At 41.1% G+C, this 16,373-nt stretch overlaps 1 protein-coding gene across 1 annotated transcript in view; it reads left to right on the top strand.

The window, feature by feature from the left end:
* Window positions 1–11,298, top strand: part of dipk1c (divergent protein kinase domain 1C) — a 32,093-nt gene extending 20,795 nt beyond the window's left edge. The window contains exons 4-8 of the mRNA XM_063206432.1: window positions 3,293–3,590; window positions 4,508–4,840; window positions 5,638–5,843; window positions 7,993–8,157; window positions 10,042–11,298. Coding sequence (XP_063062502.1) covers window positions 3,293–3,590; window positions 4,508–4,840; window positions 5,638–5,843; window positions 7,993–8,157; window positions 10,042–10,305 — 1,266 coding nt within the window. The 3' untranslated portion in view covers window positions 10,306–11,298. The remainder of the gene's footprint in view (window positions 1–3,292; window positions 3,591–4,507; window positions 4,841–5,637; window positions 5,844–7,992; window positions 8,158–10,041) is intronic.
* The last annotated feature ends 5,075 nt before the right edge of the window (window positions 11,299–16,373 follow it).

Raw genomic sequence — 16,373 nt, forward strand, 5'->3', positions numbered from 1 at the left:
TTCGTAGATGAGCTATGGAGATAGAGACCAGACGACCATCACTTTCTTCCCGACGCCTATTTACTCCGTTATACTCCAGCAGGCTGTGCCGACAGTCGACACAACACTGACTCTGTTCTCAGCTGAACGGATGGCCAGTGTCTCTCAGCTCAAACTTCGTGTGTGTGTGTGTGTGTGTGTGAGGGGCTGAATACGCTCATTGTTCGGCTCTGGTAAGCATGAATAAACATCTGGACAAGCGTGGTTTCACGCTCATTAGCCGCATAGCGAAAATGACACTTTTTTTTTCTCCACACTTGCCACAATGATATTTTAACACACCATGGCAGCAGCACCATGGTGATGTTTAAAACATTTTTTGGAGTCTTTTTTTCCCAGCTAGACTGGAGCTGAAACTTTTCTTCGAAGGGTTTCCCTCAGACTGTTACTACTTTACTTAATCTGGATGTTTTTTCCCTCTGCAAGAATGTTGTGCAGTGGTAATGTGGGAAAATCTGTCTCTGGTGGTTCGATCATAACATTCCTGGCATGCCAACGATGACCACTTGCTATTGCTTGGGCAGCTACATAGGCCTACATACATAAAGCGTTAACAGTATCTGTGAGGAAGAAACCGCAGCTATGAAACATTCTCTCTTTTTTATTTACACAAACATGTTTACAGAGAAGAGGACACTCTCTTATTTACGCAAACACGTTCGGGGGGAATAGATACTCTTTTGTTTACATCAGCACACACTCAAAGAGTGAGGGGGAAGAGAGAACTAGTGTGTGTGTGTCTTCGTGTGTGTGTGTGTGTGTGTGTGTGTGTGTGTGTGTGTGTGTGTGTGTGTGTGTGTGTGTGTGTGTGTGTGTGTGTGTGTGTGTGTGTGTGTGTGTGTGTGTGTGTGTGTGTGTGTGTGTGTGTGAGAGAGAGAGACAGACAGACAGACAGACAGAAAGTGAGACAGATAGAAAGTGAGAGAGAGGGAGGATAACGTAACATGTGAAGGGCTTGGTACGAGAAACAAAATGATTGAGCAGCTACAAGACTTTCAACACCGTGTTGTGAGTCACAATATAAAGTTCAAGCATTTTGAGAAACACTTCATCGAGAGGTTTTTTTGGTTGTGTGTTTCATTTGAGTTAAATTAGGTTATTCATGAATTTCAACATACTTATGACATGATAATACTAAGCTATTCAACAAATGTCTACAACTTGACTTACAAAAAATATTTTTTGAATGGTAGTGTACTCTAAGTACACTCTTTGTTGGAATATTGTGTAATGATCCATTGCAAACTTTTACAAGACAACAGACATTAATAGAATTCCTCAGACCTGACTTGCCCTACAGTGTTTTATAAATGATTTTATAAATAAGTCAAGATAAGTTAATAAAGAACATGTTGCCTCAAATAAAAGTCAAAGACAGACACATAAAACACTGTGAGACCTTATTTTTCACCAGGCTTGGCCGGCATTTTCATAGACACAACACACCGTCCTAAGAAAACAGACGTAATGCGATAATATCAAAATATGATTGTTTAACAAAAATAAAGACACACACTCTCTATAAGCAAACAGGGAGAATCTGATGAATCTGATAAGAGTGTGATCTGATGTCTGAGAAAGAAGGTTAACTGAGTGCAAGCCCATCAGCAACAGCTGCCTGCCTGCCTGCCTGCCTAGCGTCTGCCTGGGAAAAACAGCCCTTGGAAAGATACCCAGAATCCTTAGGGACAGCTGTTATATCTACAGATGGAAATACTGTACACCAGACACGGTTCCTCATTCTTGGGGAATCCAGAACATCGGATTATGACACCAGCTTGGCTTTATCACTCAGATTGAGAAAAAAGAAAAGAAAGACATTAAGAGGGGCCGGAATGGGAGAGAGAACCTTGTCTCCTAAAAACTTGATGCAACATATTTTTTTCTTTGCATTCATGGTTTCAATTAGATGATGCTTCAGTACACTGGAAATGATAAATCATGAACAGGGATTTATGTGATCAACATTCCGGAACATCTTGAAGATATTTGATGCAACGAGCAGTTGTCATAAAAGCTCCTTTAACTCGTCCCAAAGGGCCCAAAATTGGATGCTTGAACATCTCTGAACTCTTATGTGAAACCATCACATCATTGATTATCAGGGGCGGAGCACTAGTATTGTGACAGGGGTGGCGGGAGATGTGTCAGAGCCCCCCCTCTAACACATAGTGCTGGAGTCTGCCATCGTTATGGGCTATATAAATAATGTTGTATTAAGCATATTAAGCGGTGACCTGTGCGAGGACCTACAGTTTATAATAGAATAGAATAGAATAGAATAGAATAGAATAGAATAGAATACAATACAATACAATATAATATAATATACCGGTAATATAATATAATATAATATAATATAATATAATATAATATAATATAATATAATATAATATAATATAATATAATATAATATAATATAATATAATATGATATAATATGATATAATATGATATAATATGATATAATATAATGTAATGTAATGTAGGCCTAATGTAATATAATATAATATAATATAATATAATATAATATAATATAATATAATAAAATATAATATTTTTGTTATGATCCGATTCCAGAGTGGCGAGTATCGGCAGGGCTTATCAAGCGGTGACCTTTGCGAGGACCTACAGTATATAATATAATATAATATAATATAATATAATATAATATAATATAATATAATATAATATAATATAATATAATATAATATATGATATATTTTTGTCATGCTCCAATTCCAGTGTAACGAGTATCTGCAGGGCGTATAAAGCGGTGACCTGTGTGAGGAGGACCTACAGTATATAATATATAATGTGACATAATATAATATAATATAATATAATATAATATAATATAATATAATATAATATAATATAATGTAATGTAATGTAATATGATCCGATTCCAGTGTGACGAGTATCAGTAGGGCATATTAAGCAGTGACCTGTGCAATATAATATAATATAGTAATATAATATAATGTAATATAATATAATATAATATCATATAATATAATATAATATATTTTGTTCTGCTCTGCTTCCAGTGTGAGGAGTATCAGCAGGGCATATTGAGCGGTGACCTGTGCAATATAATATAATATAATATAATATAATATAATATAATATAATATAATATAATATAATATAATATAATATAATATAATATAATATAATATAATATAATATAATATAATGTAATGTAATATAATATAATATAATGTATATATATGGTTCTGCTCTGCTTCCAGTGTGAGGAGTATCAACAGGGCGTCTTGAGCGGGGACCTGTGCGAGGACCTGTGCGTGGCGGGCCAGGTGGACTACAAGCGCTGCCTCTACTATGAGAACGGCAAGAAGGTGATGGTGGCCGAGTGGCGTGGCGTGCCCATCGTGCTCAAGTCCAAACTGGAGAACTTCTCCTCCTACGAGCCCTTCGCCTTCCTGGACTACGCCAACACGCCCCCCGGGGGCAACGGAGGCACGCAGGAGGAGCTGGCGGCCCTCGACGTGGTGCTCTACGCCACCCTGGAGATCAAGAACTCCTTAGGTACAGTAGCTAGTTTCTACGCCACCCTGGAGATCAAGAACTCATTAGGTACAGTAGCTAGTTTCTATGGACAAAAAAGAGCAAAAACACAAAATGGCTGCAAGTTGAAACTAAGTTGACCAGAAGGAAAGTATGTGGTTGTTGAAATAACTAAGCAATAAATTAATAATAAAAAAGGTACAGGAGCTGAAGTCCAGGGGCCTATACTAGGAACAATAGGAAAAGTTTGGAGGGCTACAGCGTTTTTGGTTGGTAGTCCGAAGGTGCTCTTTGCGCCAATGACGCTTCAGTATTGATTCTGCCCTGATGAAGGCCACTCCTTGGCCGAAACATGTTGGCGTTTTTAACTTTTCTACAATGATTTAGCCATTTAATAAAGCTATTTTAACTTTTTTGGGAAGAGTGCCTTGGATACTTCGTTTCTTTTGGAGCCTATACTAGGAAGCTGGATCAGGAGTAAACCAGGTTAAGGTAAAAAAACACTTCTGCCGCAAATGGTAGGGCAGTAAGGGGACTCATATGCCCTGTGGCTGACCCGGGTTCGATTCCCGGCCCAGGCCCTTTACCAACCCTTCCCCCCGTCTCTCTCTCCCCACTCACTCCTATCATTACCTTCACTGTCCTGTCAAATAAAAGCAAAAAAGCCTTTTTTTAAAAAAAAATTGGGGGGCGCTGTGGTGCAGCGCGCTAAGCCCCCCACATTTGGGCTTCCATGCCCACCCACGGGGATCCCGGTTCGAGTCTGGACGGGGTAATTTCCCGATCCTCCCCTGTCTCTCTCTGTCCCATTCGCTTTCTGTCACCATCTTCGACTGTCCTATCAAATAAAGGCATAAAAGCCCCTAAAAAATATTTTCAAAAAATAAAAAATATATATTTTTTTAAAAAACTAAACACTTCTACTCTTCTTCTACCAGGTCTGGAGACCAACCTGAACATCACCCTTCCACAGATTTGGGAGCATGTGACTGGGCAGCAGCAGCAGCATCAGGGCCAGGGCCACCAGGGCCAGGGCCATCAGGGGCATGAGGGGCATCAGGGGTGGGCCTACTCCCAGGCCGAGCTGGCCTCCCTCTGGGCCCTGCTGCAGCAGGAGGAGTACACCTTCCTCCGCGTGCTACAGGACCTCAGCAAACACGTGGCCAAGGTGGTGGGCTCCTGCGGACACTTCTACGCCGTGGAGTACCTGATCGCGGGCCACGCCTGGGACCAGAACATCTTCTCCATGACAGACGACGCGACGGCGGCGGGTAGGGCTGGGTGATATGACGATATATAATAATAATAATAATAATAATAATAATAATAATAATAATAATAATAATAATTGTATTTGTATAGCACTGTATCATACAAGGCATGCAACTCAAAGTGCTTAACAAATGGGAAAAAAAAAAAATATATATATATATATCGTTATCTTGATAGAAAAGTGTCTATCGAGCCCTTTCTCCTGTATCGTGTATATCGTGATGATGATAAACTAATTTAGTTTGATAAACTAATTTTATACGTACATTATTACATTTTACTCACGTTTTGTGACATGACATAATAAAGAGAAAATGAAGAGAATAACTGAAAACGTACATAATTGTGGTATATCGTGATATTATATATTGTTATCGTGATATTATATATTGTTATCGTGATATACTGTATAGGGGTGTAACGGTGTACAAAAATCACGGTTCGGTACGTATCACGGTTTTTGGGGTCACGGTTCGGTATGTTTTTGGTACAGTATATATAAAAGGAAAATACATACAAACTGCTACTTTGGATTGAAAATTTCATCAGTGTAAGAAATAGTACTTTTCTCAAAGTCTCACAAAGAAGAAGCCTCTACATCTGTTTTTTTCTTCTCTCTCAGCGTTCTGCATGTAGTGCCAGCATAACATGAAAACATGAACGGAGTTGCCTGTCAATCTACCTTTCGGTACAGCACTGTTCGGTTCGGTACAGGTCTATTCGGTTCGGTACAAATACAATACAGTATACCTTTTACAGGCCTAATACTGTATGTTTTTTTTCCCATATGGATCAGCCCTAGCGCCGGGTCCTGTGTCGGGATCTGACCCGCAGAGCTCGTGGTACGGGAAGGCGGCGGGGGGGAGAGACAGCAGGGAGAGGATCCATCGCATCGCTCTCAGCTTCCTGGACATGGTGGGACACTTTGAGGACGACTTTGCACACCGCCTGCACCTCTGCGACATCAAGCCGGAGAACTTTGCCATCCGGAAAGACCTAACAGTTGAGTGATGCACAGAGACATGCTGCATTCACAGACACAGACACACACACACACGCGCACGCACGCACACACAAATGATTGCATGCACAGCTACACTGCACACACACACATACTCATGCAAACAGGCACACACGAACAGGATGACCTCAGTTACACACACACAGACACACACACACACACACACACACACACACACACACACACACACACACACACACACACACACACACACACACACACACACACACACACACACACACACACACACACACAGTACAATGGTGAAATGAGTTAAATATTGACTTTAGGGGTGAGTTCCGCACAGCAAGGTGACAATCAACGGATGGTGCAGGATAGGACAGTCTTAAACAGTCTTAATGAACGCGGAGTATGTCTGAAACACTCATTTATTCACTATACTGTAAATGTTGCAGTGTTCAACCCTTTGAGAGTTGATTTAATATCTTCTAGAGTGTATTTGTTCCCAGAGCACTCTCCAAGAGGTGAATTAACACTGAATTCTTTTAACTGTGTAGTACTTTGTACATGTTCCGTTCAATGTTTCATTGTAATATCCCATTAGAATGTTTTGATAGAGTTTGTTACAATTTTTGTTGCAATGATTCGTTCCCCGTAGTGCACTTGGGCAGTGAACCCCTGAACATTTTTGTTCTCGGCCCGTCAGTCTATATATGTGCTCCACACTCTTGGGACTTTCCTTCATGTGTAGGGGGCCCCATTAATCCCCTGTGTCAGACTCTAGTGGTATTTGGGGCCTTATAAGTGGTTGAAAAATGGCAATTTGGATAAGTCTGGCGACCTGCCAAACTACCATTTGCACACAGTTAGTCATGTGGTTATAGGGCCCATGCGCTCCGGAGACGGACGAAACCCTGGCATTCCTTTGAACAGTGTCATCTAGCTGTCAAGGTGGTGTTTGACAAATTGTCACGGTGAAAAAGGAGCCTGGGTTTTAAAAATGTCCAGAACTGTTCCCTGTTCACCACCTCACAGCTGGAACTGCCTGGCCCGCTGCTCAAGTAAAGATTTGACATCATTTCCAAATGACCGAAAGAATTGAAGCACCTTGAAGTAGCCTTTTAGTTTATTTTGCACATTTTTGCTGTTTTGAAACTTTGAAAGTGTACTGATTTGACACAGGGACCGCATATATTAATAACATTGACAAATTACGGTGGTCCCTTAAAAAGAAAATGCATCGAAAATGCTACCTAAATATGATGAACCATGGGCTATTATTAGACTTTTTAAAATCTCATTTAAAAATATATATAAGCAAGTAGAATAAGTTGAAAGGATTTAAAAATGTATCTGAACGACTGAAAAGTAAGGTTTAGTGCAGTCAGGCAAAGATATCCAAACATGTGCCTCCAAGGGCATGAGCAAAGCCTGAGAACAGCCTATAAAAGGAGACATATTTTGGAGTGCTGTAACAGGTAATTACCTGGTAATTCTCAAAAGTATGCATTGCACACAAAAATACTGAAATACCTCGTGCTGCTGCAGTGTTGAAGATATCACGTTCCCATTTCTTCTCTCCAAAGCCTTTTATTATCATTGAACCATTACCAGCTCAAGACAATTAAACAGGACATTTAATACCTTGTCTTTTAGAGGACAGGGTGATTTCACACATCCTCTCTTGGTATTTGCTATTGTTTGCTGTAATTATCTATTTGTTGGTTTGTTTGTGTGACAATTTTCTGTAACAATTATTTTATTCTTGTGTTGTGAGTAAGGGAATGTCTGAGAAATACCTGCTGTTTAGAGCAGGAACAATTCGGTTAACGCCTAATGCTTTTTGAAGCATACTGAAATACACTTTCAAGATTTGCCTTTTTTCAATTTTTTAATATTCACTATTCATGGTTGTGTGTTTGTGCCACACTCTCGAGTGTAATTCTAATGCCGAAACGTCTGTCTGTCACGCTAGCCCACTAAAGTAGAATACAAGAATTTACTTGACAGGGCAGCTTTTCTATAAGAAATGTACAAATCTGTTCCCTTGCACCCTAAGACCTTGTAAAAAAAAAAAACTGTTTGGAGTTGAGCGCCCTTTTTGAAAAAGAGTGTTTTGTGTTTCAGCTTTTGTAACAAATCCTTTACTTCCGTGTTGTTGTGTGTAAGGTGGTGGCCATCGATGTGGACATGGCCTTCTTTGAGCCGAAGATGCGGAGCATTCTAGAACAGAACTGCACCAGTGATAACGACTGCAACTTCTTCGACTGCCTCTCCAAGTGTGACACGCGCACACACAAGTGCAGCTCCAAACGCAAAAACAGCAACCTGCAGGTATAGGCACTTCAAAGGGAAACACAAATGCACACTTGCACACGCAAACATGTCCATGTGTACCCCCACACACACACACACACACACACACACACACACACACACACACACACACACACACACACACACACACACACACACACACACACACACACACACACACACACACACACACACACACACACACACACACACACACACACATCCTACTCACCTCCTCACCTCTTCCTTGTTTCAAGCTCAAACTCAACACACAGACCGCTACGTATTGTTGAGGTCATAGTGCACGGACCTTGAAAACAGCTTCTCGCCGAGATTTATGCTAACAGCCACATAATTAGTGTTTTGTACTCGTATGCTATGACAGGGAAATTACAACTGTTGACATGTTTACCCTCTGTGTAAGTTACAGCGGAGCAATCACACAGAGCAGGTCACCATCATTTACAAAAACTGAAAAGCATAGAGCATTACTTTTCAGAGGGTAAAAGGCAAAGGGGAAAAGCTGTTTAAGTAACATTAAAAGATAGAACGAAAAAGCACAATATATAATACGTAAGAACACACCATAATACATTATTTTAAGCCCTTCTACTAACGTATGTAAAGGATTTAGACAGAAATATCTTTATTTTTATAACATCTATTTTATATCTCTCTTTTAGATTTTTTTTAACTTCTTGGTCCTGTGTCTGTATGTATGTCGTCTACTTTTACACAAGTTGTATGTATGTTACTGCTGCAACACATGAATTTCCCCACTGTGGGATAATAAAGGGCATACTTACTTATAAAACATTTGAAAGACTACGGAAAATTAATCAGAAATAGAATGATTAGCTGTGCACATAAATCATATAATGAAGCATTGGCTGATTAAAAGAAATTACATTTATTAAACATGACACATCTGAGAACAATTTGCTTTTAAGTGTGTGCTTGACACTGGAAACAGTAGAGGCATTTATTAGATGCCCTGTAGGAGATGGATCAAAGCTGAGCAGCATACTGTAAGGCAAATGAAACACTGCTCATAACACTTCTCTTATAATTGCAGGAGTTATAAAGTCACTTTTTCTTGCAATATGAGACACATAATTGGGGGTGTACTGAGAACAAAATCGCATTTAAATTTTATTTTATTTGGATTCTTAAAACTGAAAAACTATTACTAAATCGGCTACTACATAGCAATACTAATAATTAGTCTACAAACTAAAATAAATCAGTACACAAACGTGTTACTCTACTACTCTACAAAAAAAACCCGATAGTTTTCCATCTGTCTTGCTAGCTTAACTAGCATAATCATCTGCCATGCTCCTTAACACTGACTAATTAAAGATAACCAGTTGGATTAAACAAAGTCAGGCTACCGTACATAACGATGTGTAACTGAACCATGCAGCCTTTGGGTCAGTCGGCCTCCCGGAACCTCGCTCACTACTGTGTTCCCGATCACTGACCACAGCTACGTGTGATGGAGTTGAGCCGCCATAGAACACAATAGGACTCTTTGTGCGGTGGCCGAGGGGTCAAGCGCGCTGCACTTGTGTGCACCCTTCAAACAGGCAACAGGTAACAGGAATATGACTGATGATGGCACCACAAGATAGCGGATCCTGACGGCTGTGTCTGAAACATCACTGACCCCCTCACCAGAGCAGACAGACACCAGCCAGAGGAGACGACCAGGGGTAATTTTGCTCCAGGGGCCTCTCGGTTTCATTGCTTATCTGGAAGAAAAAAAACACATCTCTCATAGCTTGCTTTCTTTTTTTTTCTTTCTTTTCTCATACATGCTTTCTTTTCACTCTTTTCTTCATTCTTTCTTTCTTCCTTTCTTTCTTCCACTTTTTTTTTTTGTTACTCTCCTTTTGATAGGTGATCTGTGAGAAGATCTTCCGGCCCTGGTTCTCTCCCACGCTCCTGGGTTCCAAGGCGGAGCTCCCCCTGCAGGTGGAGTTGCAGAGTGCGGTGCAGGAGTGTGCAGAGATGGAGGAGGCGGGGCTGGACGCCGAGTACGGTCGCGCCATCAAGCACAGACTCACCAGGCTGCTGACGGAGCTACTGGTGGAGGAGAGCAGCGGGAGGAGCAGGAAGGAGTACACTCGGCCTGGACACCCTCACACCTCACTCAACTTCTAATGCGTTCTCTTTCGGTTGAATCACTCCACGTCTCACTGTGGGTTACGGCCTCTGCAGCGTGACCATTTGCCGAAGAGGTTTCGGAAAGATGTCTCGTTCAGTTCCCGCAGAGAACCGGGGTTATAGACCTATGGGTTTGTAATGGGCGTTTAGCAGATTTTCAGTTTTATTTAATGATTAGAAGGACTCAAGACAGGCGAATCAGCTGCTCAGTGGTCAAGTAACCCGTGTGAAGAAAAAAATAGCTCAAAGATGCTCCCTGTGTGAGGGAAAAAAATGACTGATTCTGAAGATGGGGTTCACTCAGATCAAGCACCACCTCAGCAGACTATAGCCAGACCTCCTGAAGGAGGAGGACTTGGGCAGTACGAAGGAGTACACGAAGCCTCGACATCCTCACACACAGCACTCAACTCCTGATTTTTAGATGCGTCCTAGCATCTCTATGAGAGGGGTATGTCCGTCCGCCTGTCTGTCTGTCCGTCTGAAACGCATTCTTTAAATTGTAAATCCCTCCTGTGTCCACAAGGCGGCAGTGCATAGACGGACACATCTTTGGCTGCCTGTCTGACTTGTTTTTTCGAACTACAGTAACAGGTTTCAGATCACAGACTGTTGAGATGTTACTTCCAACGTCCTGGTAGATGATCAAAGGAACTCAAGACAGAGAGAGTTGTAGATCGATGGCCCAGCAAAGTCACCCGCGTGAGGAAACCAAGCAGCGTCTCACCAGGCAGTTCACACAGACCTTCTGGAGGAGAGCAATGGCAGCAAGAAGGACTGCACAAGGCCTGGACATGCTCACACAGCGCTCAACTTCTAAGGTTTTCTATGTTGCTCAGTACAGGTGAAACAGCTACTCTGAAGCTGTGAACGTGAACCGGACATCCTCATTCCGTACTCAAATTGTCACTGTACTCAAATGTCGCCGTACTCAAAAGTTTTTTTTTTTTTTTAAGGGAATTCTGTCAGATTTCTTTCTTTTTAAAAATGTTTTGCGGGGGCACATTTATTAGGACAGTGTAGTGAAGAGGGGGGCTGGATATGAGGGGGAGAGATAGACGGGGCTGGATATGAGTGGGAGAGAGAGGCGGGGCTGGAGAGGAGGGGGAGAGATAGGCGGGGCTGGATATGAGTGGGAGAGATAGACGGGGCTGGATATGAGGGGGAGAGATAGGCGGGGCTGGATATGAGGGGGGGAGATAGACGGGGCTGGATATGAGAGATAGGCGGGGGAGGTTTGGGAAATGACCTCGGGCCGGAATCGAACCAGAGTCCCTGGTGTGACGGTGCAGTAGGGCTGCACAATTAATCAAAAATAATTGAAAATCGTGATAAAATTGTGAAATCGAAGCCGTGATTTCAATTGTGATTTAATCTTGGCAATAGTGACTAGTGACCTACCTTTGAGAGCCACCTTGAAACCAGAACATACTGACAGACTGGTGTTTCTGGCCAGAAATCTGTCCACCTAAGTTTCATGCTATTGCCTTTACATAATTATTACAATTCATTTTATTTTGCTCATCCCGTATATAATTCATTCTTGGTTATATTTCACCTTGTTATCATTTTCAAAAAATTTGCAAAAAATCAATAATCGTGATTCATAATCGTGATTACGATTTTGACCAAAATAATCGTGATTATGATTTTTTTCCATAATCGTGCAGCCCTACGGTGCAGTGCTTTACGATTTGCCCCACAGCTGGGCCCTGTCAGGTTTCTGATGGATTTCAGTTCTCAGAGGTCAATAGTAAGCTCCTGTGGCTCACCTGATGGTAATGAGGGCTCGAGACAGGTAAATCGGTTACTGGGCGATGCCACCTGTGTGGGGAAAATGTAGCAGGGTTTTTATTTCCGTAGCCTCTTAGTGCAGATGGGTCGCCAGCGGACCTATTCACTATTTGCTGAAAAATACTCAACTACATCATAACAACATTGCTATGACATTACTGAGAGCGTTAAGTAACAGATTAAGACTTAGCCATTACAATTTTTGGGGGCAGTAAGGTTATAACATAGGCTCTGCGCTAAGAGGTTAACACAGTACTGAACTTTTGTTCGTTTGTTTGTTTGTTTGGGTTTTTTTTACTTTTTTTCTCACAAATTTGTAGATTTGTAGATTTCATAGTAGGCTAGGTTTGTGGAACTGGAATACATCACAGCTCATGGAAGGGCTGAAGTGTGTGTGTGTGTGTGTGCGTGTGTGTGTGTGTGTGTGTGTGTGCGTGTGTGTGTGTGCGTGCGTGCGTGCGCGCGTGCGTGCGTGCGTGCGTGCGTGCGTGTGTGCGTGCGTGCGTGCGTGTGTGCGTGTGTGTGTGTGTAATATGAATGCAATAGGAATGGAATGTATAAGGTCCCAGGAGTGAGGAGTGAATTGGACTAACAGAGTTTCATTGTATCATCCATCATAAGTCATATATGCCGTCATGTAATGAAAACACAAGGGATCAGGAGAAAGTGTGCGAATGTTGTTATCACAGAAAAGACAGGCATTCAGTTGAATCAATCTGGACAATTGAGCATCAGTATTTTGTGAAAATATCATGCAGTTGTCTTCTTTGCGGATTTTTTATTTTTTATTTTATTTTTTTTACAACAAAGTGATATAGTATAATTATAATTATAGATTAACATTTTTGAAAAACTGAAGTGTCTTATAAGTACAGGGGATTTAAAAAAAAAAAAACTTTGCATAACCACACTTCAATGAAACATCCATTCTTCTGTTTGGAGAGCTTCCATTCTTAGAACTATTATTTTGTCTCATAGAAACAAATGAAGCATTTTAACTTTGGAAACTTTTCCTCTAAAGGAAGTTTTAAGTGTACGTTTATGCTGAGTCATATCTGAGGTGCTGTTTCCACGTAGCAGGATATTTTTTTAGCAGGGTATTTTTTTCTCCTGTTGAGGTGTAAACGCAACATGTGGATACAAATAAATCCTCCATTGTAACAAATGCGTTTCAGCCCCATAAACAGGATATTTTTTTCTCCTGCTTTTTATACCTGGATATCTGCTACGTGGAAACGGAAGGCCAAAACCAATGCAAAACCAATGCAACCAGGAGAAAAAAATATCCACATGTAAAAATATCCAGCTACGTGGAAACAGCACCTGAGCTAATACCTTCTTTTCCCCTTTTATTTTAGATAAAACGGTGTCTCCTAAGTTGATTAGGCCTGTTGTATTTTGCTAACTCATGTTCCTTAGCTCAGCTAAATTAGCTGTAATTCTTCTGTAGTCCATTTTATCTAAAAGAGTCTGCTATATTCAAAGCAAATCTGATGTAACATTCCTTAGAGCACAATAGCATTCTAGTGTTGTCTATATGCTGCTGTCACCAAGGCCGGATTAAGGCACAGGCTATGGCTGTGGACCCCCACCTACAGTACAAGGGCCCCCCTGATTTGCCAAAAGTGTGAAACTGAAGAACTATGACAAAATGCAATATTGACCAGTTATGCTTAGGGCCTCCAAAGCCTTAGAGAGAGAAGAGAGTAGAGAGTAGTACTGCAATAACATACTGCAAATTAAAGCGTTGTCCCCCTCTGGAGGTAAGAGACCAGAAAAATCCACAGAAATCAAAACACACCATGTAAAGCATTTTGAAATCTGAATATTGGAATACTGTTATAATGTTTTGTGAGCCAAATCCAAAATTAAAGGTGTACTTTGTTTCTTGCAAAAATGTTTACTGTAAATTTCTTATTAAGGCTCACTAGAGCTAACCCGCGGTTCTCACACGGATGGGTGTGAGCTCACGAAGTTGGGCGAAAATGCACGACGGCCTGCGTGAGAACCAGGCTAGAACTACTCTAGAGCCCCACCATTTCAATACTCTGCTATGACATTTCAATAACTGTTAAGACATTCAATTGTTGTTCACCTTGTACAGGTGAACAATTTGAGGTTGCTGCAGATCTGAACCAATTTGTTTGATCTCATTTTGATGTTCTGGTGATTTAATTTGACGTTTCTGAGAAAAAACAGTTGTGGTCTTGTGCGTTCAGTTGTCCTTAGTTTCATAACGTCAGACTGTTGGATTACTTTGTACATACAAAGAAGATGTGTTCTTAATAAAAATGGAAAACCAGTGACTGCTATTGGGATCTTTTGGAGAGGTGACTGTGTGGTCCACGTTTTCCTCTTCTTATACATACCACCACCAGATTGGTAATGTCTTGCACACCTTTTCAGTCCAAACAGCCCAATTTGATTATTTTCCAAGTAATTATAATCTCATCTATTTAGTTGTACGCAGATGTGTGGAGAGATTAGTCATGAACTTGTGCCAGTGAACACATACACATCATACATCAAGCAAGACGAAGGAGGAAAGATATAACCTAGACATTGGTGAGGAAGATTGACTTTGCTTAATGGCACCATTGCTTTAATTGAAAGTGTAAACATAGTACGGAATTGCTAAAAGGTGTTTTCGAGGTTGGAGTTATGTTGTTTTTAATTCAATTAACTCTAGTCATGCCCTTTTGCTTCCCTGTTAGGCCGGTGACAGCTTTTGCTGGGCCCAGGACAAAGTAATCTGAAAGCCTCCCCCCCCCCCATCCAATGCATACAATGTAATGAGGACCCAATTTTTGGGCCCCCTCTCTCCCTGGGCCCGGGACAACAGACCCCTTTGTCCTCCCCTGTCGGCTTCCCTGCCTGTTAGGCCGGTGAACATACACATCATACATCACCGTGATGGAGTTAAGAGTGATGGGCCGCACTGCTGAACCCAGACTTTGCTTCCTTGCTCTGGTTTAAAGTTTAAAGTCTAAACATAAATTAAGTGTCTGAACAGAATTTCCTAAAGGTATTTTAGAAAAAAAAAAGTCAAAACTCACTGGGTCATTTTTAAGCTCCTTTGATAAACTAACATCTCATTGAAATGGAAATATTACCATTAATATCTTCTACTTGGCATGATTGTCTTATAATACAGTATTCGAAATGGTTGTGTGTATGCCAAAATTAACAATAAATTGCTCTAATCTAATTCACAGATTAGTCTGCAGTCAGAGATTTATTTCAAAGGGAAATCTGGCAAGCCTTTTGGGCCTGCTTGCTGTTGGCCTATTGGCTGACTCAGTTCTGAAAACCAAGACCGCTGACAGCTTTAGCCTCGCCCAGTACAGTGTAATCTGAAAGGGCCCCAAATCCAGTACAAACAATGTAGGGAGGACCCAAATTTGGGCCCCCTGTCTCCCTGGGCCCGGGACAAGTGACCCTGTCGTGCCGAAAAGCGAGTTCCTGCCAGAACACGAGTGCCCTCATTGAAACCAATGACATTTTTTGAGAGAAAATTATACTAATTTTTGCAGAATTAATTATATAATTTATGAACTAAAAATATGCTAATGAAACATTACTCGTCCTCCACTTAATATGAGCTATTTGAATGAAACTGTAACATTTGTTATGACAATTCTTCGATTCTTTTATGGAAATAATACTGAAATTGTAACCAGCTCTTTGTAATACTTCCAGCAGGAATGTAGATGCTTTATTGATAGGCTTTCCATCTTAAATTGTCGGATTTGTCTGCAAAAATGGGTAAAAAATATCTGAAAAATTGGTCATTGGTTTCCATTGGTTTCAATGAGGGCACTCGTGTTCTGGCAGGGACTCGCTTTTCGGCACGAGAACCCCTCCCTGTTGGCTGCCCTGGTTTAAACTCTCATGACACCTAGCTGCACGCAGGGCCGCTGACAGCTTTGGCTGGGCCCAGGAAAAAGTCTATCTGAAAGGGCCCCCCAGACCAATACATACAATGTAATGAGGACCCATCTTCTGGGGCCCCTATCTCCCTCCCTGGGCCCGGCCCGGGACAAGTGACCCCTTTATCCCTCCCTGTCTGCTTCCCTGGTTTAAACTCTCATGACACCTAGCTGCATGTATTTGAGGTGTGTTAAAGGACATAGAGACACACACTGTCTGCAAAAACTTAACAAAACACTCCTTGACTTTATTATTTGTTTATCACACACTGGTATTTTCATCCAGAAATGACAATTTAATTTCATGATTAAAATAAAAGGAAATACATTTGAAAAAAAAAA

The sequence above is a fragment of the Engraulis encrasicolus genome, chromosome 9 (assembly GCF_034702125.1).
Source record: "Engraulis encrasicolus isolate BLACKSEA-1 chromosome 9, IST_EnEncr_1.0, whole genome shotgun sequence".
NCBI lineage: Eukaryota > Metazoa > Chordata > Actinopteri > Clupeiformes > Engraulidae > Engraulis > Engraulis encrasicolus.